The 25,301-nt window shown below is 35.3% G+C and overlaps 1 protein-coding gene across 3 annotated transcripts in view; it reads left to right on the forward strand.

The window, feature by feature from the left end:
- Nucleotides 1-22,124, forward strand: part of LOC123704317 (FMRFamide receptor-like) — a 117,265-nt gene extending 95,141 nt beyond the window's left edge. For all 3 annotated transcript variants that reach the window (XM_045652649.1, XM_045652665.1, XM_045652657.1), the window contains one exon: nt 20,225-22,124. In XM_045652649.1, the coding sequence (XP_045508605.1) occupies nt 20,296-21,543 (1,248 nt within the window). In that variant the 5' untranslated portion in view covers nt 20,225-20,295 and the 3' untranslated portion in view covers nt 21,544-22,124. The remainder of the gene's footprint in view (nt 1-20,224) is intronic.
- The last annotated feature ends 3,177 nt before the right edge of the window (nt 22,125-25,301 follow it).

Here is a 25,301-nt window from a genome sequence, read left to right on the forward strand (position 1 = left end):
AACATCTATTTTTCATACCTCTAAGTGATAACAGTAAGGCAGAATAACGTTTGCCGGGACAGCTTGTTTAAAATAATGTAGTTTAATCGAAGTAGATAAAGTAGAATCCGTAAATGAATAGCATGTACCGCAACAATTCAACGTCGGAAAAGAGGAACATTCTCAGAAACTACCGCGAAACTTGTGTAAAAAGTTAATTGCCTTTATTGAATCATAGTTTTACCATCTGATATTGAAACGGATAGATTCCTATTTAAGATAATTTCATTTCAACGACTCTAATGAACGCTATCATGTTATAAAGTATTCGTTGCTTAATATGGAAAATATAAAATGGTTTTTCATACCGTAAACAGATTTCTTATTATGTTTGATTACTAAAATATATTACCAAAAAAAATTTTTAATTTAATCAATAAGCATTTTGCAGTCAGTTAGTTCTGGGTTAGTTATAATACACTAACTTGCAGATCATATCAAATAACGGATTTCCAACTAAATAATGCTTGTATTTCGCATCCATAATTAATTGACCATCAACAATTACTGCTAATCTCCTATATTTTAGGATATTTTAATGGGAGGGTCGGGATACATTAAATTGACCAAAACACGAGGATAATGGCTATTTGTTTAGTGTCCAATCCATTAATTCGCGGATTGAGCTCGCATCGTCTGACGGCATCTGTTGAAGGAAGCCCATTTGTAACCCTTTACGACTTTCCGCTTTCGGATCAAGCAAAGAGACCGATACGATAACGCATCGTGTAAATTAAAGCAATGCATTAGAATTTCATTGAATATTCTTGTTACTTCTCACTTCTAACTATTTATTTGCCACACAATTATGTTTCCTTTCACCATAAAATTGTAAGTATATATTCTCAAATCGTTTAATATTTAAACAATACATCAACCTCATGTTATTTTTTTCCTTTTATTTTACTGTTTGGCAATTTGACACTCTATCAAAACTCGTTTTTATCGTTAAACTTCAATAAATGTCGGTAACGACAATCGGAACACGAAAATTGGCCTTTAAATGAGTGTGCTCTACCGGGGATAATCCCGGGTCACTCGCTAGCTACACTACTTATAACTTCACCGTTTGGGTAATTGTTTCAATGAACTGTTGTACCAACTTGTTTTATTCTTTTATCCATTAATTTGTTTATGCCAATCAATATCCTTATAATTCACATTAATATTTACACTTCCGATCGTATGAGATATATAACAGTTGCATTTCACGTTTACTTCACTGATCGATCGGAGAAAGAAAAAGCCAGCTATCTTCCATCCATCGGCAGAGCTTTTTATTAACTCTCTTTAGTTTCTCTTTAATTCAGTTTGAACCAAGATCGGTGTGTCGCGAAAAAAAATGAATCAAGATAAGGAACGTTTCCTTTTCCACATTCATTACGTATTTTTTCAAGTTAAGATATTAATGTATTTTATTCGTAATACCCATTGCCTTTAATAAACTTCTTCTGTCTTGAAATTTTCTGTTTCCAAGAATTAAATAATGAGCTCAAAGAGGATTTCGCTTCAATAATTGAATGGCGGTGATATTCCGCTTTGAGCGCATTCTTTGTTTAAAAACAAACAATAAAATCATGTAACACATTGTCGACCTCTTCGTTCCGCCCCAGAAACCTCCGGGTTTATTATAACATTTAAATGATAACTTGTATTCTCTTATTTGCGAAAAACATTTAGCGGTAAGCCTCGGAACGAAATAAAAGACTAAATTAAATTATATCGTAGGTTCGCAAATAAATTGGGAGGCTTAGTAAATAATGTTGAGTGTGTGGTAAGGCGGGCTGACCACGAGCGGCGCGCTTACCTAGTGTCAATAATAGACGGCATTTGTCATTAGATATTGATGATATTACTAAAATTATAAAATACAATTATGTTCAGACTTCGGTTAGATACACTTTTCACAGATAAGATAGATATCTTTCTCACACAATGTACTATGTAGATACGAACTAAATATGACGTATATTTATGAAACTACATTTCAAGTACCTCGCATAAAATGCTGCAAGACACATTTTGCGTCTTCAAAATGTTTATTGCGGTTATAATATAATAGTTGACTTTAAATATACGCTGTATTAGATCGCAGGACCACCTACGATGTCATATGCGTTTCCTGCACGTTATCGCATATTCAATATTCATCCTCTTGAAAAATTAAAATAGCTTTGTGCACATTCAATGTGATTCATTTTTGGAATATAGACGGCACGACGACATTTATGGATTTTCCTTTGTTCATTAATTAAAAAAAATCTGCTATTATAAAAAGAACAAGGAGCATATAAATACACAACAATATTGTAAGGTAATTAATATTTCACAACCAATTTACGATGCGAATTTTGTATGTAGACAAGTGTCTATTAATTAATTATATATTTTGATATCGAGTGGTTGAGCCGCTAGTGTGTAAGCAGCCTGCACGTTAGCAGTATTTGTTAGGCGCGTAACTCAAGCCGCGGCTCATAATGAAGCGCAGTAACGCGATAGCCCAAACCGCTATTTAGGAACCGGCAGTTTACACGCCTCGTTTATAATTTACATCACACCATATATCAACATTACACGATACTTTACGGGGTGTAATTTCGCTATAAATATATTCTGCTAGCAATTTGTTGCACTATTTTGCGTAAGTGTAATAAATATTATTATATTCATGACATATTTCTTGGTTTCTTAAATGTATAATTAATCTAAGTCGCTAATATGACCTTCAGGATTTTTTATGTAGGTATTTGATGATGGCAAAAGCATAATATCGCCGTTTACAAACTGCGTCGTCAGCTTACAAACGACCGCAGTTACCTACGTCACAGGTTACATTTAGGGCCGATAATTTTACAATTAATAACAATAAGCTATAAAATATACAAACGTTTGCTATCCTTACTGATTATCATACATAAACCCAAAATCTGTATTCATACAAATAAATAATTACATACAACACCATAAACGATGACTAAATAACACATTAACATTAAACCACGACAAACAGGTAAGAATATAATCATTCATAGCACGTAAAGGTTAAGATAACCATTTAGAGTGAAATTCGTAAATATTCCCACCGCATTACATCGGACTGAGGACTCAGCGAGGGTCCACCACATACAGCCACATACAAGGTTAATACTACACTCACTTGACCTCTCAACTAATACCCTCCGCTGGGAAATACAATATTTACAGATTGTACGATTGATGACAATATAATTTGTTGTTATTTCGTCTATATTTCTCTAAAAGTATGTAGAAAGAAGAATGGTTTCAATACATGCGTAATTTAGTTAACAGTAAAAAAAGTATTGAGGGTGTCGTTGTATAATACAGTGCAATCAGTAATTCTTCAAAATTTAAATATTTAATGGATCAATAATTAGACTATACACTTATATGGTCGGGCCGCTTCACTCACAAAAGGATTGAATGAAAATAATAAATCCTGAAACGAGGACATTTCTTTAGTTTTTCTGGCAAGTGGCATCACCGTGGACTACGAGCCGGCGCCAAACCGTTCTAAGTGAAGTTGGCACCGGACCAAACGCTCTATCAATCTCGCCCATTTAACCGCAACCTGCAAATAAACCAATGTCTATTCCACTGAGCATCTCATAAAGACCTTTTGAGTAAGACTTAACTATTACTTGCGGCTGAAATTACTTCTTAAGACGCACTCTCGCCGTAAATACAGAGTTTGTTGGATTACGGGCTCCAAATATTTAGATAAGTCTGCCAATTAATGAACTAAGACTTACAAGCAGAACACGGCTAAACCCCGATAAAAGCTTGCGTACGTAAACATAATGAATGGTTGTCATAATTATATTGTTATCATAATAAATACTTAAATGAATTTCTTGAAAATACCTAAAACAAATGACAAGATACATAAATTATATAAATAAAATCGTGGCGTATGCATTCAATAAATTTTAAGCAATAAACTACTTACTTATGTTTTAGAATCTTTAAAAGCTAAAATATAATAAACTTATGAAATGTTTTATATCATTAATGCAATGTTTGTTGTGGCCAGTCCTTTGTAGGCTTTGTGGCGACGTCGCAAAAACGTAACAGCGTCGAGTGGAGGTTTTATTGTACTCGCCCCAAATCTCAAATCACATTTCCACACTTTTTACTGCACTACAACTCTACTTCCTTTGTATCCAAGATTTCAATAAAGAATAGGTATCTAGAACACAAATTCAGAGAAAAGGTTCATAATGTAGCTAAAATTTAAACCATATTGCGCGTTAATATATTCATCAATATTGATTGCATGCTCTATCATCGTTAATTCAATAATTTGTAATTGTTCATTCTGTATGATATGAGCCTCACTTATGAGCTATTTTATCAGCTGTGAATAAAGTAAAAAAGTGTACACAGAATTTGAATTAAAACATCTTTCTCATCACGGTGACACACAGAAAAAGGGAAGCCTGTGGGTTATTACATTGAAAACTAAGTCAGCTCACTTCCAGTAAGCGTTAATGATGGTTTCCTAAATGATTGATTAATGGGATATGTCCAGAGTCCGAGATACTAATGGAACTGAAGGAAATTTGAGAAAAAATATTTCGCCTGAGCTTCGTCTCAGATGTGACGTCACCAATGAATATCCGTTTTTACTCATAAAATTATCACCCAGTTAAAAAAATAGATATAATTTGTGTGCTGTACTTTCAATTTCTTTTGTTAATTATAGATCAAAGTACTAACGAATCTAAATATGACTTGACAAATCATAATATGAAAGTCGAAATTACACTGTTATTCGTTTATATTTATTTTTCGGAGGGAAATAGTATGGAATCGTATACTAATAAAATTGGGGGCCTCTAACGAGATACAATATCCCCGAGGCGGGCTGTAAATTAGGAAAGACCATCACTGCGCACAATATTTATGTTCTAGCGCATCTTACAACATTGGTTTTGATGAGCTCCTGATAAACATACCCCCCATATAAATGTAAATGTGTATGTGTAACAAAGACAATTTTATTTCTCTCTTACGTAAACTACTTTACAAGTTGAGTATTCACACAAGCCAAGCTTTCAATGAAGAAAATGTTTTAAGTTATTTTCATTGGCATAAGTATTTTCATCCAAGAGTTTATAACTGTTGCCGAGTTCTAAAGAATCTTTTTTTAGAATGAACTCAATTTAATTAAGACTGATATTAAAATGAAGTCATTATACGGTAACAATGTCTTCAATATATAATATAAAATAAATATTCTTTACTGAAGTATCTAATAAAGTAAGCTAATAAATTTATTTTCAATTAACATATTATTATAATAAACGTTTTTATGAAAGTCTGTGAATTTCGTATAATTTCATTTTATTGAGGAATCAAATAGTCTTTATAAGATAGTAAGTATTTAATTTATTAACTTTATTTTATATGGGTATTATGTTAATAGCGGGCCGACCCATATAGAACTAAACTATCAGGTTATCTTGACTATTAATATTACGGGAAGAGTTAGTTTTGCGAGCTTATGTGCATTTGAAGAGTAACCGGTTGGTTACTCCTTTCTTATTATTCAGTAAAATCATTTTCTATTGACAGTTTCAAACATTGTTTCAACTATGTATCGATCACGCTACACAGCTCTATATTGTCTTTTAGATCATTCAAAAATAGAGTATATTCTTAGACTCTATATTATATTTTATTCTTTTTTTTTTTTAATAAACTCAACCATTAAACCGAGGTTGTGGTGAACTCAATGCTGCAATTTTCTATATATTTTCTCATTAATAAAATGCTCAGAAATTAAATAATGAAACATGCCATTAATGAAAATGTTTCCACGCTCCATTAGTAAGGGAGCATTCAATAAAAATGCACCTCGCTGCTGAGTGGACATAAAATAACTTTATTTAATAAATCGCGGCCATATTGCAGAAGCCACTTTATACAAATAGTTGTCATACTTGAGTTATTAATAGTTTGAGTTCGACTGCAGTTGAAGCAAGTATAAAGTGAAGTTTTGATGAACTGGTATAATTTGGCGTCGGTGATGAGCGATCGCGGTTATTGGTGACGATATGTCGCACAAACTTGACGCGTATCGACCGTCTAGACGTATTAAAATAAAAGTTTCGAGTGTGCAATAGTGGGACTTATATGTTATTCTTTGTTTAAAGATGCACAGCTTTTGCCAAACAGACACTTTTAGATCTTTACTGCGATATATTACAACTCTACTCGTGTTAGTCGTATTTATTTAGACGATTGCATTTGAGCATAAAATTTGATGTTTTAACTTACTTCTTTTAATTAAATATAGAAATATAATAATTTATCTCAACTTTAAGAGATTTGCAATGCTATGTAGAAGTATATATTATCTAACATCTTCCTAAAAGTGTAAGTCGGTGGATTTCGTTGGGTTCATTATCCGTGAACAAAGTGAAAGGTGTGTAAAGGTAGAAATTGAGTACAACCTGAAAGCATTTCATGTTTCACTATAGAAGAGGTTTAATTTTAACGTGGAGATAGTTAACATGTAAATGCAGTCACAGCGCTACGCCGTAGCGAGCTACGAGCTACGACGTAGACATGCCCTCTGACGTAGCGTAAATTGCTTAGTAAATTAACTTAGACCTTGCACTTCTTGGATGCGAACATAACTGAAGATATCACGATAATTACTATTATTAGATAATTTCTCAGAATTTGCATTTCTTGACATATCAACAGAATTATGTAACACATGCAATCCGTCCCGCAGGCAATAGACGTATCATCTCCAACATGTCACTTCCAGTGATTGCACTTAAACCTCGGAGTCTAATTAATTACTGTAGTCTTCCCCTCAAACAAATCGACATGCTTTTCTGCTCTGCTTTTGAAAATGAAGTGATAAGCCGTGAAGAAAATGTAGGCTTCAAGCCCGAACATATAAAATATTACGTAAAATCAAATCTCTTTATTCAAACTCACCCAAAATATTTGAATAATTTCTTGTTTAAAAATCTCTCAAACATAGTGCTTTCTTTCATCGCATGAATGCTAAAAATGAGCTATTCATTCCCCGTATTCCGTTAAGTGACCTATTTGCTGCGTCTCTTTATGTGTACACCCGTACCTACTCACGTCTTACTTGCTTTTCCTTCATAATGGAGTGAGAGAAATGACCATATTGTTAACTTATTGAGTATAATTTTTAACTCGATAATTCAAGGCGATTACAAATTGCAGTTCGATTTTATGGAACGGGGACTAATATATTATTCTCATTTTTAATACCTATTACACATATTTTTCCTAGTAGAGAATTCAGTGTTTTTCTTTAGCCGTCTATGTTTTTAGCTCTTAGGTCAGTAGAAGTATAGCCTTTTCCGTATAAAATAACAATAATAATTGAGCATGTTCTCGCTCGGACGACAGGGCAAAGCTTTCAGGCGCCGCGACAATGAACAGCCGCTGTTTATGAGAGGATACAGATTAGATTTTATCCGTTCCGTACTCCGCACTAGTTTTAATATACACTAAGATAATAAAAATATTCTATACGTGCAACAAATGTGGCATGCATCTGCCCCATAACTACTTCGGAGACATGGGACTTCACTTAAGATAATGGGTTTTATAGCCAGCTGTATTTACTTATCGAGTCTTAGTTAAACGATAAATTTAATAAGAGGATATAATTAAGCTAAAATTAAATTTGACATGGGCACATTGGGATGTCCATACGTTATTGTTCTTTATGGATATTAATTAGTTTAACGCTTACTATTTACCATGAATGCATATATTTTAAGCCATGAAAATTCCTGCTATTGTAACAGCATTTCCGACAAAAGTAGGTGACAAAACAGTGACTTGTGAAAGCCAATTAAAAGTCCGGGAAATTGAAGCCGAAGTGAACCCTATCTAGTCAACAATATAGTGGTGAGTCGCCACAGGGCGCAGGGCTGCTACAGCGAAGTTTCGGCAATGACGTAATTTCGCACAAAGGCGTCATGTCTCGCTTGACCGGACGCCGATATTGGCTCACTGTGTGGCTGCGTGTTAGGGCTGCTGCTGTCGTAATTATGAGAATAACGAACACTACCAAATTTTAATTAAAATTGAGTTCTGTCATTACCTAACCATTTTCCTATAAAATCTCTACGAATATACATGTACATATTTAAAATATAACCACCAACCAATTCGTAGAAGTAAAATATGTAATGTTACACTATTATTAACAACAGATCTTTAATTCCTCTGCAGGGATGCAGGTTTCCAATTGTGGAGCAGGTCATGAGAATACACAATAAACTTACAAATGTTAATTATGATTGTGGTGGTGGCAGCCCTAGAAAATTAGGTGGTAAATGTGCGCACGAGCGATGCATATGTTGTTATCGGTAATGCGGCGTGCTGTCCGGCCCACTGGCTGCTTGCTGCTCCACTCATCATATTTTGCTCTAAACTATATTGTTAATACAAGCCAACGATATAAAGATTTCCCAATGTAAACTATTAAGCGCTTCTAGTTGGCAATGGAACTTGTTGGTGTTGAGTTGTGATATAAATGTAGTGTAGTATTAAGGATTATCCTATTATTCAAATCTCGGTTATTTATTTATTCAGGCTTCCACAAGCATTTCTGAATAGTCAAATTGTATAATTAGGTCCTTTTGGGCGAGGTGTTTATGTTAATGAATATTAACAGAGAGCTTTGCAAATGTGAACCAGATGGAATATCAGGGCTATGTATTTGAAAATTATCCACTATGTAAGTCGAAAATATCACTGAATAAAGTATAAAGAGACATCGCAGGGGCTCACGTAATGATATTATTTTTCATAAAAGTATAAAGATATCTGTGCCATTTTGCTTTTTAATATTAACCTTAAATAACCGTGAGCCGAATGTTGTGTAGATCAAAAGATAGGTACGAGAGCTCCGGTGTATATACATATGTAGTATCCTATCAGTTTTGTTTATTTAAAAATTGATTTATTTTTTACGTGTGCTTTATTATCTTTTGATGTTTTCGTTAAACAAGAATTCATTTTATAAAACTCTCAAGCCTTTATTGAAAAGCATGAATCATACAATTGTGTCAATGCAAAAGAATTTAGTAATATGATGTAAAATATTTATGGAACTTTATGTAAAATAAGAACGGACATCATGATTCAGCGGTCGGCGTCCATTTCCGCAAAATCCACGCCTTGCGCGCCTGCTAATGATAACTGGCCTAGTCAAAGGCATTAGTACGATTTGTTGCCCATATATAGTTTAATACAAAAGGATTTATACAATAAATCAACGAGTAGAAATTAAAGACTTTTTAACGGATTTTAAACGCGATTTAATCATTATATTATTTTCCCGACGTTTCGAACACTTTGAGGGAGACTCCCCGTGACCACGCTCGCTGTAAAGTGTTCGAAACGTCGGGAAAATAATATAATGATTAAATCGCGTTTAAAATCCGTTAAAAAGTCTTTAATTTCTAAATGTATAATACTCGCGTAAAATCAAACCCTAGAAAATACTAAATCAACGAGTATTTATGGCACAATGATAAGGTCCAATCCTACTATCCTTCTAATAGTCACCCATTCTATGTCATTTATAAATTAATATTATAAATGCAAGATTTTAAACAGTTTTTTTGCTATTAAAATGGGAATGCAAATAAAATTACTAAACCAAAGTAGGTAATGATAAGTAAAGTGATAAGGTGAGTAATCCAACTATTATTTACTTTGAAACATGTAAACATTACTGTTTTTTACGTAGGCACATTTTATCGAATATCAAATATCCATAACTCATTCTTATGACGCATAATCGCATCAATATAAGAAAAATCCTTTTGTCTATGTTGACTTGTCGGCCTACTGCCCTTCTCCGTGCCCACACGTCTGGGCGGAGAGCTGTCAGCATAATCGACAGAGCCCATCAACTAGCCACACGTAGTGATGGCTCCGGTAGAGGTTTAGTTTCAGATAAAGTGCCTCCCTTTATGTTCTAAATTATCCCATTACTCTCAAACGCCGAGACTCACAAAATAATTGATCGATTTCTTTGATTTAAGAACTAACAGTTCGGAAACGAATCTCGATTGAAACGATTAATGAACGATTTACGTTGTGGCTGTGGAATAGCGCTCTGCTTTTTATTTAAAACTCAGCTTAGAAGGAAGTTTAATCCATACTAATATTATAAATGCGAAAGTAACTCTGTCTGTCTGTCTGTCTGTTACTCAATCACGCCTTAACTACTGAACCAATTTGCATGAAATTTGGTATAGCGATATTTTGATACCCGAGAAAGGACATAGGATAGGATTTATCCCGGAAATCCCACGGGAACGGGAACTAAGCGGGTTTTTCTTTGAATGCGCGGGCGATGCCGCGGGTGGAAAGCTAGTTTGAAATAAATTAGGATTGTAATGCCGTTTAGTAAAACAGATGTTGAACATTTGTTTACAAATATCAATTTGATGAAGTATTTATATCATTTAAACATACCGCTCTTCAAATTCGAATAATGCTCTATTTTTTAAAACTACGCTTTGATCAATATAATTATATAAACACATCGATACATTGTGATTTATGAAATAGTAGTTAAATACTTTTTAACAAGTCATAACTATACCATTTTATATCTACATTTTTGTAAATACACGCATTCTTTCAGACGAGTTTTGATTTTTACTACATGTCCAATACGTGGCATTAAAGATTACATTCCGATACGTAAAATGGCAAACAGATAAAACATTAACACAATGTTACGAAACGAATATGTTTTGTCAATTGCGTTACGTACGTTTGCTTACCGCTGATAAGACCGCTGACATAAAATATGTATGTACGGTTACATGAACATGAACATAATATTTGATGTAGACTGTATCCTGAACAAAAATATTACTATTTCATTCCGGACAAAATACGTGACTTATACGTGATAATATATCAACAAGGAGAAACATACATATGGCCCTTAAAATACACGTGTATCTAATCATAGCTAATGCGAGCTTATTCATAGAAAACATAATTAATTATGGATTGGGGAACTTCTAAATAATGAGAATTGCATGATTTCCCGGAGCGCGCGACATGGCGCAACGCAATCACATGTTTTATTGAAAACAAACTCTATCGCTTTATGTGATCATCTACATTCTACAGAATACAGATAATATAGATATTTTTACAGATTACTGTGAAATAAACACTTTGAAACTATATCCGCCTGTTCCAAGAGCTTTTGTTGAAGTCGCTGTGGAAATACCTTTGAAATAAGATAAACTTGACATTTTAATACTGGTGACCTTATGGTTACAACTACATGGTTTTTTTAATTGTTTTGTATTGTTTGTATTCATGAAATAAATATTCATATTTTTGTTTAATGCGGAGATTTCCTTTAAATGCAAACATTCCGATTAAAGTCGTGATTGAAAAAAGATAATATGTAATGACGAATCGAAAGTACTACTAAATAGTAGTCTAATTGAATAAATGAATGTTTGAGTTTGAATAACAAATAACATACTATACAAAACTTCTTCTGTAATTTCTTTTCATGTGTGATTTGAAAAGATTTGAATATAAGGTATCCTAATCTATATGCTGCGGAAATATAAAAGCGAGTCTAGCATGCTTCAACAGCAATGGTCTTACAATTTCTACAGTATTCTATAGACTTTCTTACGGAAGGCTACACTGCTGCAAACTTAGGAAAATACTCATCATACAGAAAAGAAGGAATTCTCATTTTCAGCAAATCCTTTATTTTGTTTGAAAACAAAAGTACAACAACAATACAACCACAACTTAGTGACGAGATATTATGGAAAACATTTTATGTCGCTACATACGAGAAATTTGCCTTCCATTATTATAAAAGATCATCATCCTGTTATTTTTCTGAAATATTTTTTCAGATCACAAGACTTCTGTTGCAGTAGATCACATAACAATTATAGCCTAGATCCAGGTAGATTACAGTTAAATGACTAGATGGACGTAGGAGGCAATTATTGCAAGTGGCCGGTGCGGGCCGACAGCCTGCGGTCGCTCCGCAAAGCGGTACCATGATGAAGCACATATGAGCGTGACGTCTCTATATGACCTGGATCAACACCGCAAAACCCGGAATAGTTAATATATACTCGGAAGAGCATGCTTTTATTGATTCTTTCAGTTTAAATACACGTTCCCCTCGTATCTTCGTTAACACATAATTTGATATGACCTTTACCTCGTTAATATTGAAGCTACAGAGCCTCTTTTATTTTGCCTCTTATATATTTTTTGTTTAACAAAATAGCTCTACATAGAGACTTAATTACCGGAAAGTAGGAAGTCGCAATAAAAATACGAAAGCTTTTTTTAACACAAGTTTTATTTTTTGCACATAACGTTTGTAATTAAAACCACACCTTTCATTTTTAATTTCATTGTGATGTAATTGTATTATACTTCTCTGCAACTCACAATCCTTATAAGTCTTTAAAATATAATGTTTATAGATACTTAAAGCTATTATTTTAATTCGTATTTTTACTACAGGCAGCAGCTAATGCAAAATATATTATAAGCGTATACTTGAGGACCTCGTTGGACTTCTTGAAGAGGGTTACGATGTTATATGACGAAGCCTTTGATAATATTATTTTTATATTGTCAAAGGCTTTCATGATATCACATTCTTTAATTTTGATCATGTCCCTTTTTATTACTTACACATAATTCTCGACGTAATAAACATAAGACGTTATATGGTAAATAGGTACCTAATTGACAAATGTGTACTAAATTTTAGCTTTAGTCGAGAATATTTCGCCTTAATAAATGTTTATTAAGGCATAATATGTACGTACCCGTACATATTATAATTTTTATTGGAATATGAAGAAAATATTGCCTATTATTTACAAAAATTTGATACGTAATAAATGATCTATTTATATTTGTAATCAATTAAAAAATTTGACTCTACACAGGTATATTACAGATCTCACTAACAAGGTGTTAGGTTCTAACCTTGCTCTAACTCCTGAAATAGCATAAAAACCTTTCCAAGCCAGAAAAATATAGTTCCTATGGGAGAGATCGCATACGTGAGTAGAACCCAAATGGAACGCTAGTTCTCTATTTTCCTTTTCTAGTTAATTTATAGAAGTTATTACAGAGCTGATTTTATTAGCACTTTATTAGAGCAATTGTAGTGCTTATTTAATACATGCATTAAAATATGTGCATATAATAATTTTATAGAAGATAGATTAAATTCTGTGAATCATAAGCATTGATTAAGCGTAACTGTCTCTATTTTATTCAAGTATTACTGTAAATCATAAAACCTGGTATAATAACTACATAGTATAAAGTAGCTTCCCGTTGTCTGTCCATATGATATGTATGCCTAGATTTTTAAAAATTACGAGAGATTATAGCGTCTTCATATATGCATCCTTAATTAAAATGTTCGTCAAATAATTAAAATTGTTAGACATAAATTTAATAAAAGCATTTAGATATTTGCTGAAACTAATGCTTATAATTTCAATACTCTACAATCCAGATGATGTTTGGATTGCAATTGTTCTTATGAGTAGTAAAGTCTTTGAACCTAAATAACGCAAGTGCGAATGATGGTCAGTATGAAAGCAATGGAGCGTACGAAGTATGATTTATTAGCTTTATGGATCATGACGGTTATTGGTAATTTGAGTCAAAGTTATGAGTAGCTGGTCGTAATAACTGATGAGCTACGACTTGTGCCTATCAAAAAGATAAATTTTAATAAATTCTAAAGGTAAGTATAACACTAAATTTTTAAATAAACTTTTCTTTCTTTCTTTCTAAATACACATTCTACTCTAGGTAAATATTCTTCACTATGATTTTCAGGAAAATTATCGTCCTGATGGAATCAGCAGCGCTTTTTGCATCATTCTATAAAAATACGGTCATTGAATCATTCTTAAATTCATTTTTATTACTCATTGTTTTGACAATATGCACAAATAACAATACACGTATTATCTCATTCCATATCTCAGTACACATGCGAGCCAAGAACTTTCACATCATAAACACATAAATATGTCTCACTTCGCGCAATTACACTTTACGATTTCAAATACGACTTATATGTTATAAATCTTAGTTATAAATATACTTTACTTCGAGATTCGCTGACAGATGCGCGGCTGAAGCTTTGTATCTTTTGAATGTTAGCTTGCTGTAAACTGTTAATACTGAGGAATTTGCAGCAGTAGAAATAGTGTTGCGTATTTCAATTATATTTTTTTCTGTAATAGTAGGAACTTTGAGGCAGGTGTTAATATAATATATAATGTGCCATTATATTTCCGAATGAAGGGTTTCCAAGAAATATGTCAAAACCTAATTTATTTCACCGAATATAATTACTTATACGTTATTACGAAAGATGAGTGTTATACTCACGTATGATAAGTATAAAGTGGCAGTTATATTTACTTAATATTAATTAATAAACGAAATTCAATCGCTAACGAGGGATGAAGTGAACGAACGGCGTCACAATCTGTAACGTAAAAGCTAAAAGGATCAAATTTTATTCTCATAATGTACTAACACAATTAACTCACCGGTATACATACCACCTTTGCTTCATATTGAAGCCATTTTCGTTACATTATTCGCCAGATCCCTAAAATATTTCATCTGCCAGCTTGAAAACATTCGCTTGCTCAAAACCTAGCTAAAATGTAGCAGGTGTAAAACAAAACTGTTCTTAACAATATCCATCTAAAAAATATAGATTTAATTAAGAAAAGTGTTATCGGGGGCAGGAGTAGTGCTAAAGCGGAGCAAGTGGTGCAACATTTAGCGAGTTAAAAGTTACGAGCGCCGCAAATCTCGTAATAAATTTTTCTCTCGCTATAAACTTTGATTCAAATTCTTCAAATATTCACGTTATTCAGCACCTGAACTTATTCTATCTTCTGAGTTCCGGTGCAACAAGAACTTAGCTCCAAGTTTTATTTAACGGCAACTTTCTTGAGATTCTGTCCGAGCGTAAGTTGAAAATAGATATTTTAAAGTGAACAGACATGCAAGAATTTTATTTACTTTTAACATTGGAAATTATCTTTAAATATTGTTCCTACTTCAAACAATATTATTTAATTTTTGGTTCAGAGAAAAGATATTACAGCTGCTCTATAGTTTAGGGTACCATCGAGTACAGTTCCAGGAGTTCAGCTGTTATGAAAGTCGGGTCGAAATCGGGCGAAACTTTAACTCTGTTCAAACTTAATTCTAAACTATAATAGAGAGTGATGGATCGATTTCTATCGGACCTTCCATCGATGTAAGATGAAGTCATCTTCAAAACAATTGATCTGTCAATCGATATTTATATACGTATATAAGTGACTCTCAAACATCAATTATATCTGGTATAGGCAAAGCAAGCTGGAACAATTACCATCGACGTACATTGAATATCAGTCATACTACTGTCATGACAAGTTCGATTTTAGCGGTCAGTGGACACACAGATATGGCTGATTATTGTAAAACAAGCTAGTGCTGATGGATTTGTCTATTATACTAATGGTAGGTTTTTCAGGTAAACTTGGCAATAGAGAATAATCTCATTGATCCTACAAAAGTACAATAAGAGAATAACATAAACCTTCACGATTGTAGCATAAAACAATAAAATAGGAATTTAGCTGGAACGCTTCAATTTCATTTTCGTTCCGGTTCAAAAGCAACTTATAACTTAAAATATAATGCGGACTAAGGACCACAACATTACCACCCCTGGTTGGACCCAGTTAGGTAATCGGATGTGAGTAATAAATTCAAACTTCCCAAGTTTCCTGACACGTGTTTGATATTTGAATATTGGGCCAATATTTAAACAAAGTTATATTACGAAACATTCTATTATTGTTACTTATACTACGGTGAAATGCCTCCTGCCAAAAAATTATACATTGCGACTCTTTACAAATTGCTCGGATTTAATGTAAATCTGAAGAACAAGCGGAGAGGCTATCGGGTCACATTCTTTTGTAAATAAATAGCGGGCAAAGAAACTCAATGGGCGAGATAGCAGGCGACTTCGGGTGCCGTGATTAGGGACGCGAAGGGCCTCCTGTAATGGGCCAAGTACGAACATAAATAAAGTCGCTGGGTTATCTCCACTCCAGAATTACTGGACATATTTATAGAACTCGAAGACAGTTTTAGATTTAATATATTTCTGAACTTGTTCATTGCAAATTAATGAAGTACAAAGTTTCTTAACGGAATTATAATATAATTATCTACTTATAAATCATTGAGTGTCTCTACATGTACTAAATGAAATATTATAAGGTTTAAAACTTTGCATCTGCGATTGTAGTTAAATCTGTTTGATTAAAAGTTTTGCGTTCCGGCGATGTATTCAAGAGTGTTTAACAGTTAACACATTCCACAAGCAACAAACGAGCCGGAGTTTCTCACAATCGCTGCAGCGCTGAAAGCAAAGTGTAAATATACGAAAGCGCGGGTTTCTGCGGTCGAGTTCGTCACTGAAAGTAATTAAATACGAGTTACGAGGAAAGAAGGATTGATTCGTTTTTTATCGTATTACTCGATTATCTGTGGTCACTACATTTGACATAAAGCGATTCGTTTTGATGATTGCGTCATTGTTTATTTATGATGAGGACTTTTAAAATATAGGATGTTCGGGGCGTCTACTTTAGGTATAATATTTTGAATGTTTTAATATACATATGTGTAGACTCTTAAAACATGACTTCTAAAATGAATAAAATGCATTATTTTTATATCGTTTATTTTCTTTACTAGCGGTTTGAAATGAATTTAATTTTTTCAGTCCTGCTTTACCATTCTGACTCAAACCCAAACTCAAGCTCATAAGGATCCATTATTTTGTTGTCATATTTATTTGTCTATGAAAATGGTGCTGTCCAAGATAAAGTTTAACATTCCTTGAAACAATTACAAGTTCGTTACAGCTATGTTATTAAAATCTTTAGCAGAAAATGTTCCTTTATATTATCATAAAAAAGATGAACATAAAATTATGTTGTTAAGGAGTCAAAGCCCAAAGGTCAGCTATTTCAATAGAATTATTACGCCAACATTCATTTTTCCTTGACAGCATATCCGATAAAAACTTCTTACAATATAATTTTTTTCACCCGCTACTTTACTTTCAGCAATCTGAACCATGCCGAATAAATTAATGTAAACCTGTCGATTTTGTTCCTATTTACATCCCACTTAATTATATCTATTGTCCGCTACTATACAGCTACAAATCAAAAACACAAAAAATCTTTATAACACTTTAATAGCTCGCTAACACAGCACACAAGGCTAAACAACCCAGTACCACCACTAGTTCCTCTCGTATCCCCTGCGTTCCCGATATGATCCTCATCCTGAGCGCCTCCTCCGCGTCCGAGATGGTCGCGTTGACGACGTCAGAGTACTGGTGCAGTGTGGTGAACACGCTGGTCGCACCCGGCGGCAGCGCACCGGCGCGCGCGCACTCCGTAGGACCCATGGACGTTACACCCACCTGATAATATTACTTTATTACTTAAATATGCAGCTTTAAACAGCAAAGATGAATCGTGAAAGAACCAAAATACATAATTGAATTCTGGAATCTTTAATTACTCTGTAAAATAAATATAAATTGAAGGACGGAAGTAAATGTACAAAAATAATAATTGCACATCTTGCGAAATTACGATGAATACAAATGAATCTTAATTGTATTTGAACATTAAACTGAGCACGTTTCACTGCTAGTTTGAACACAAACACCAGCGAGTACCTGTACGCCCTCATACAGCACGGGTCCGCCGGAGTCCCCGGAGCAGACGCCGCGGGGGTCCCGCCCCTGCGCCACGCCGCACACGCAATGGTACCAGCCCTCCCGCTCGCACCCCACCAGCCGCAGCTGCACCGAGAACAGCTCCTCGCCCAGAACCGACCGTTCTGTACGGCCGAAACCTAACACCTAAATTAAAAACAAATCTAAACTATAAATGGTTATAAATTATATAAAGTTTCCTTGTTATATAATCTAATCCTTCCTTCGTTTATGGTGAAGCATTATGATAAATTCAAGCTTATCCTCTCGGGTATAACATGAAAATTCTTGAAATATTGTTTTACATACAGTACATATTTCATGTTTTTTTATTAACCGACTTCAAAAAAGGAGGAGGTTATCAAGTCGGCCGGTATATCTCTTTTTGGCCTGTCTGCAAACTTAACCATCATACCTTAATGTCCTTATTCCGCAAATCCTCCGAGTTGTAGCGACGCAAATTGGTGATCACGTCGTGGCGGGGCGTAGCGGCAAGCCGCATCTTGGTGCGCGTCCGTACGAGCCCCACGTCGTGGTGCAGGCGGGTCACGTCCGGGCCGTTCCCTTCGTCGGCCTGGAACACCTCGAATCTGCCGGAAATATGAGCGGTTTATAAATAGATGACAAATACATCTTCTTTTGTCTGAAAAGTAATTTACGTAATTTTCCCTTTTTTGCCAACTATTGGACATTGGTGCTGATCATATTATAGCATACACAGGAGTATGACGAAATATCTAATAGCTTCATTGCTTACATTAATACAGACTACATAATATTCTTTTTCATAAAGCCAGTTTCATTTCATTGTTCGTCATTTAGAATATGACGACATTAAGGGTTTGTTTCAAGGTCTGCGGATACACAGCTTATTTGGCATTTTTCGACATACATTTTCATACATTATTTTTAATTTAACTGAAGTTATTTGGAATACTTATAACGTAGTAAGAGAACGAAAAATAAAGTTTATGTGCAGAATTTTCTGATTTTAAATTATTATCCACACAAAATATAGCGCAGTAATTGGAGCCGCGAGCTGAGTCCGTTTTTGTGTTATCGCTTAATCCTTAGGATCTAGCACAAGAACGAGCTTCTGATGAATAGCCTGAGAATCGCCAGATACTTTGGATATTATACTTCTTGATAATATGTAGTAGAAAATAAAAAATATACAAACTACATTCTACTGCAGTGGATGCAGATTGGATGAAAAACCTAGAAAATGAAAATGTAGAGTCAAGAAAATAATCTCTATAATTTTCATGATTCTTTGTTCTAATTATAATTCTGAATTTCCTTATTAACTAATTATAGTCATCGTGTGTATAACCAAAGGAAAAGCGATAGTAGTAGATGAAATATACTTTGGATGTCGATAAAGATAGTGGATTGGTGTAACGTCTCCCTCTGGAGACGTTGGTCTCCTGGTGTTATATTTGACGTAAGCAAGCTTCCGCGTCACGCAGTGCGCCGCCGTCAGCACCCAATGATGGTTCAGCACGGACGCGGAGCAGCGCGGTGACCAGTAGCGGTCCAGCAGCGCACAGATCACCGGGAACTCGGACAGCTCCGCAGAGCTGCCGCCGAACACCCGGCGTGACCCCACGCCCGTCTCAGCACCCATACTTCGGAAAAAAGCATGGCGCGTTCTAGTCTTGTTCAAATGTTTTTTCGCTGTCGCCTCACAAAAACATATCACATATAAAACCAGCACTCGACACAATATTGTGTAATACATGTGGGATTTAGGAGATTTTCCTCATTTCATTCAATTCTGCCTATATCCGCTAAAACGCTAAAGCCATATTTGCATATGACATTACTTTGTCAAATTCGATAGTAGACAAATCTCACAGAATATTAATAATATAATATAATTATTCCAACGTGATTCCAACCAATTCCAATAATGTTGTATCCATGGTGCATCTTAATAGGCTTTAAAAGTTTTGTTTATAAAATTATATCTAGGTATATTTATAAAACAATTTTGGTTTATGATTGACTACAAATGATTTTCACATCTACACTCCATTACTTGAGAAATTGATATAGGTAATTTGTAACTTTTTTACATAAGCATTTGGGAATGAAGGTCAGACCAATTCAAAAAAATTTTTATCTTCGTTTACTGCTATAATATAAACTTTAAAGAAATACCGCAAACAAAATAGTTATGCATGTAGTGTAAATATTATTTATTATATTTAAATATATTATATTATAATATAAATAGTAATATATATTTTTACAACCCAAATGTTTAATTCGTTACAGATGGGCCAGGCGGTGGAAGCGTGCGTGGTGGAGCGCTAGGATGCGACGGGGCGACGCGGTGCGCTGGCGACATGAACGGGACAGCGCCGCTCGAGTGCTACACGGACCTGGAGGTGTCGGACGCCGACAAGCTCTTTCGGTTCATCGTCCACGGCGTGCTGCTCAACGCCATCGGCGCGGGCGGACTGCTGGGCAACGCGCTCTCTGTGCTCGTGCTCTCCAGGCCGCAGATGCGCTCCTCCATCAACTGCCTACTCATCGGCCTCGCCGCCTGCGACACTGTGCTCATCTTCACGTCCATCCTGCTGTTCGGCCTCACGGCGATATACCCGTACACGGGCGCGATGCGCTACTACTACTACCACGTGTGTCCCCACATCACGCCGTACGCGTACCCCATAGCGAACGTCGCGCAGACGATGTCGGTCTACCTCACGCTGATAGTCACGGTGGAGCGGTGGGTGGCGGTGTGCCATCCTTTTCGCGCGAAATCTCTGTGCACTTCGTCGAGGGCGAGGTGGTACGTATTGGGGACTGCCACTTTTGCTTTTATATACAATGCCCCAAAATTTTTCGAAGCGGAGGTAGTGCCGGAAGGCGCCCCAGAACTCGGTGAGGTCATATACTGCGTGCAAGCGGACATGGACTTCCGAACGGATACTTACGTCGCGGTCTACATACACTGGATGTACCTGGTCGTGATGTACATCGTGCCGTTCTCAGCGCTGGCCGCGCTAAACGCGTGCATCGTGCTGCAAGTTCACCGGGCGCAAGCGGAGCGGGCGCGCTTGTCCCGCGTGCAGCGCCGCGAGCTCGGCCTGGCTACTATGCTGCTCGTGGTCGTGCTGGTCTTTTTCCTGTGCAACCTGTTGCCTCTAGTCACGAACGCCTTTGAGGTGTTTCTCGGTGAAGCGTTCGACCACTTGGATCCTCTCGTAAAGACGAGCAACCTGTTAGTCACGATAAACAGTAGTGTCAACTTCGTGATATACGTGATTTTCGGAGAAAAGTTCAAGAGGATATTTTTGAAAATGTTCTGTGCGGGTCGATTGCGCCGCGGGCGGGACTCGCCCGAGCACACGAGGGACGACTCCTTCGCGTCGTGCGGCGAGCGGGTGTCGCTCAGACTGGTGCGGAACGGGACGCTGCGACGGTCGGACCTGAGGTCGGCGCGCATCAACCGCTCGCGGCGCGCTGCGTCGCCCGCGCCCACGGTGTACTACCCGGCGCCCACCACGCCCTCCACGGACGTGTCCATCGCGTCGCTCGACGGCACCACGACCACGCGGTGGAACGGCAACTCCCGCCTTCACTTCTGACGGCGCGACTCGTAATTTCATATTCAACTGATTCCTGCGCATTAGCGTTCTGTGTATATTGTGTAAATAGTTTAGATACCTAGGTTAACTCAAACTTTTTGTGACGTACGACTCGAGCTCAACATAATTAAAGAAAGACATGTTTAATAGACTTGAATGTATTAAATAAGAATAACGTTACCTCTGAATATTGTAATTTTATTCCATCCTCCTATTTTTTATTATCTGTGAACATATTAGTGTTACGTAGCAAAATATACGTATTTTTATCATAACACTTAATGATACGTTTATGATCTTTACTTTTAATATCTCGGCATCAAAAGCCCTTTCACAAAACACATTGCGCCATATATTAGATCTGATATCATCGTCAATATAATTATGTAACGCAATTTGTTTAAATTATGCTAAAATAAATGAAGCGCTATCGAAATAGAAACTGCCATTGAAACATATTATGATTAATGTGTAGCAATAATGTTTGTGAAAACTGTAAGGGCCTCTTGACGTGTTCACTGTGTAAACGTTTTGTTCCAACAATATTAATTTATAGGCATAATCTAATTTCCTAATTGTACTTGAACCAGTGCGAAATATGTGTGTATAGAACGTGAAATTTTGTAAATATGTATTTTCATTTTAACTAAATGTGCTTTTTCAACAGAGCCTAGACCCCCTATAAGGGAAGTGTATAATATTTTAGCGGTAATTAATTATTATTGAATTGTCAAAATTTTATTCATACTACATGTTCGACATGGTTCACAATTAAACAATTATTAATGTATGTCTGGTTTTTCTTTCATCCCTTTGAATAACATCTGCTATATTTAATATACAAATTAAGTATAAAATGTTCGCTAGCAATAAAGTTAATTGACATAAAGGGTATAATGTATTTTACTAGCTGTGCTTTTTTCAAATTGGACCAGTAGGTCCCGAGATTAGCGCGTTCAAACAAACAAACAAACTCTTCAGCTTTATAATATTAGCACAATATTGTAATACCTACTGTGATATTAGTATTGATCAACTACATCGATTATATATTCGTAGATTTTTGTGGAAGTTTGGAAATTGCTGATCCGGTAACTATATGATACAATCTTTACATAGTGGATCCTAATATCTCTATGAATAATTACAATATTTTTATAAATATATCATCAAAGAGTTAAATTCAAAGGACGTAAACATGGATTTAACATGATAATTATTTTTATCTTCCAATAGCCGAATAAAATGTTATACACGTGAAAGAAGAAAATGTTTGTGTGGTCTCACATGGGTTAATAATAATCTATATCATATTTATTATCTGTAAAGGTCGGGTTTGTTACAACACTTATAACTTGAGATATTATGCTGGACCAATTTTCGTGGTTTTTGATTCATTGGTTTTGTCGTCACCTCGAAAGGCAGAATACCTACATATTATTAAAAACTCTACGAATAAATAGTTTCCCTAAATGTTGTTTGTCTGACATGATTTAAAAAAGCAATTACCTATGGAGTTTCTTGCTGGTTCTTCGCCATAGATACTGCTATGCGAATCGGTGGTAAATCTATATACATATAATAAATCTGTAGAAGGGTCAATTCTGTACATTGAAAATATTGAAAAAATAAATAGCAGGGGGTGTTACTGGATCGATACCAAACCTAAATATGTGATAAAAAAAATTTTTGTCTGTCTGTCTGTCTGTCTGTCTGTCTGTATGTTCAGGCATCACGTGAAAACAAACGGTTCGATTTCGATGAAACTTGGAATAATTATACCTTATTATCCTGGGCATAAAATAGGATACTTTTTATCCCGGAAAAATACGTAGAAAAAAAATAAATCTTAATTTTTCTTAATTTTTCCGCGCGGACGGAGTCGCGGGCGGAAGCTAGTGATAAAATATGTAATGACGATTCAAAAGTGCTTCTAGAAGTTGAGTTTGAGTGTGTTTTGAGTTCGACAGAACCCTGCTAAAGCCGGGGCGGGTAGCATCTATCTTATCTACTAAAATTCATCCTATCCTACTAAAATTATAGATTCGAAAATTTGAGAAGATGGACGTATATGTGTATGTGTGTAGGTGTGTATGTTTGTTACTCTTTCACACAAATACTAATGAACCGATTATAATGAAATTAACACATATAGAGGATAACTTGGATTAACACATAATATGATAGGTTCTATCCCGGAAATCCCACAGGAACGGGAACTATGCCGGTTTATTTATGAAAACGCGAGCGAAGCTGCGGGCGGAAAGCTAGTACAGTTATAAAAGTTAAATATTGATTGTCAGCGTAGCATTATCGCAGGCCGAAGGGTTGAAAAGTTCAGTATAACCGGAGATTAGGGACACATCCAGCGGCGGTGGATTACAATAAGGAGCAGTCGCCAGGCGCACCGGGCTCCGGGCGCCGGATACCTCATGCCCGACGTGACGTGATACAACTAAAGTAATACATAGGTATTATATCTAGATCCAATCTGTGTACAGTAGGTACTTCGATATGGTACAGTATAGGGTTAATAGATAAAAGTCATTCTGCAAATTTAATATTATTATCCGCTTTATTTAATAGAGGATTATATAAAAGCGTTCATGGAAAGGACGAAATATAATCCCGCTGTCCCGGTCAAGGGTCAGGGCCGGTAATGAATACACCGTACTAACAAACTCTGCGAACGATCCAAATTAGAATAATATTAACGGGAACTCGGTGTAAAATGCTCCGTAAGTAAACAACAAATCAAAAGCCATAAATGTTTTAATAAAAAGCATTGGTAGCAAGCTGCTAAATGGATATTTACGGGCTGTTAGTCGCAGCTCGAGCCTGCTTCGGAATAAATTTTGCTTGACATGAAGATTATTTTTATTTTCACGCGAAAGGCAAAACGTTTTCCACATTTACTTACTTGATATGATTTCGTTTTTAATATTGTATGTGGTGAACATTGAACAGTAGGTAAATCAATTTTACTGTTCAATGTTCATGTATTTTTACTTTTATTTCATTAAGTTTTTTTTTTAAGGGGAGTCCTTTCAGCGAAGCGGAGTAAAATTGGTTTGCAAGATCAAATTTTTCATGTATTTGCAATTATATGACGCTTCTAGAAAAAATAATCAATACACTTCAAGATATTTCCTAAAAAGTGTGCTAATTTGTTACACAACCACGTGTATTTTGTTCGATCATATAAAATCATAAAAATAGGCTAAAATAAAGATCGAAAACGAATTATTTATTAATGAAATTTCTGATTTTGGAAATAATTTTTATATAAGGATATGTATTTTGATGTACTGCAGAAAACGTGCTAAATTTTGGTTTTCTACTGAAGCCCTGTAATTATTAAATACATATTATATCTCAGAACTTAACGTTGCCCAGCGTTTTCTTTACAAACCGCGCTGCCCGCTACCCCGCCAGTCCTGATCAGGCGCTTGCTAACGTAGGACCTGTGTCAAATTATCTCCGCTCGATTTTAAGTTTTGAGTAAAGATAAATTATTGAAAATGGGTAACAAAACAAACAAAATTCGGAAGAAAGCAGTGTCAGTATCACAAAAAAGGACAGGAAAAGAGAACTAGTATGTAAATTGAGTAATATGATAAAAACGTAGTTACTTGATGCCACAGAATAAAAATATCAGTTGGTCATAAAGTTTCACCTCGTATGCTTTTATTTCAAAACGATAAAAGCTGCGTTACTGTGAAATAAGAGTTTAGTTTATAATAATTTGTTTTATATAT

The sequence above is a fragment of the Colias croceus genome, chromosome 2 (genome assembly GCF_905220415.1).
Source record: "Colias croceus chromosome 2, ilColCroc2.1".
Classification (NCBI taxonomy): Eukaryota; Metazoa; Arthropoda; class Insecta; order Lepidoptera; family Pieridae; genus Colias; species Colias croceus.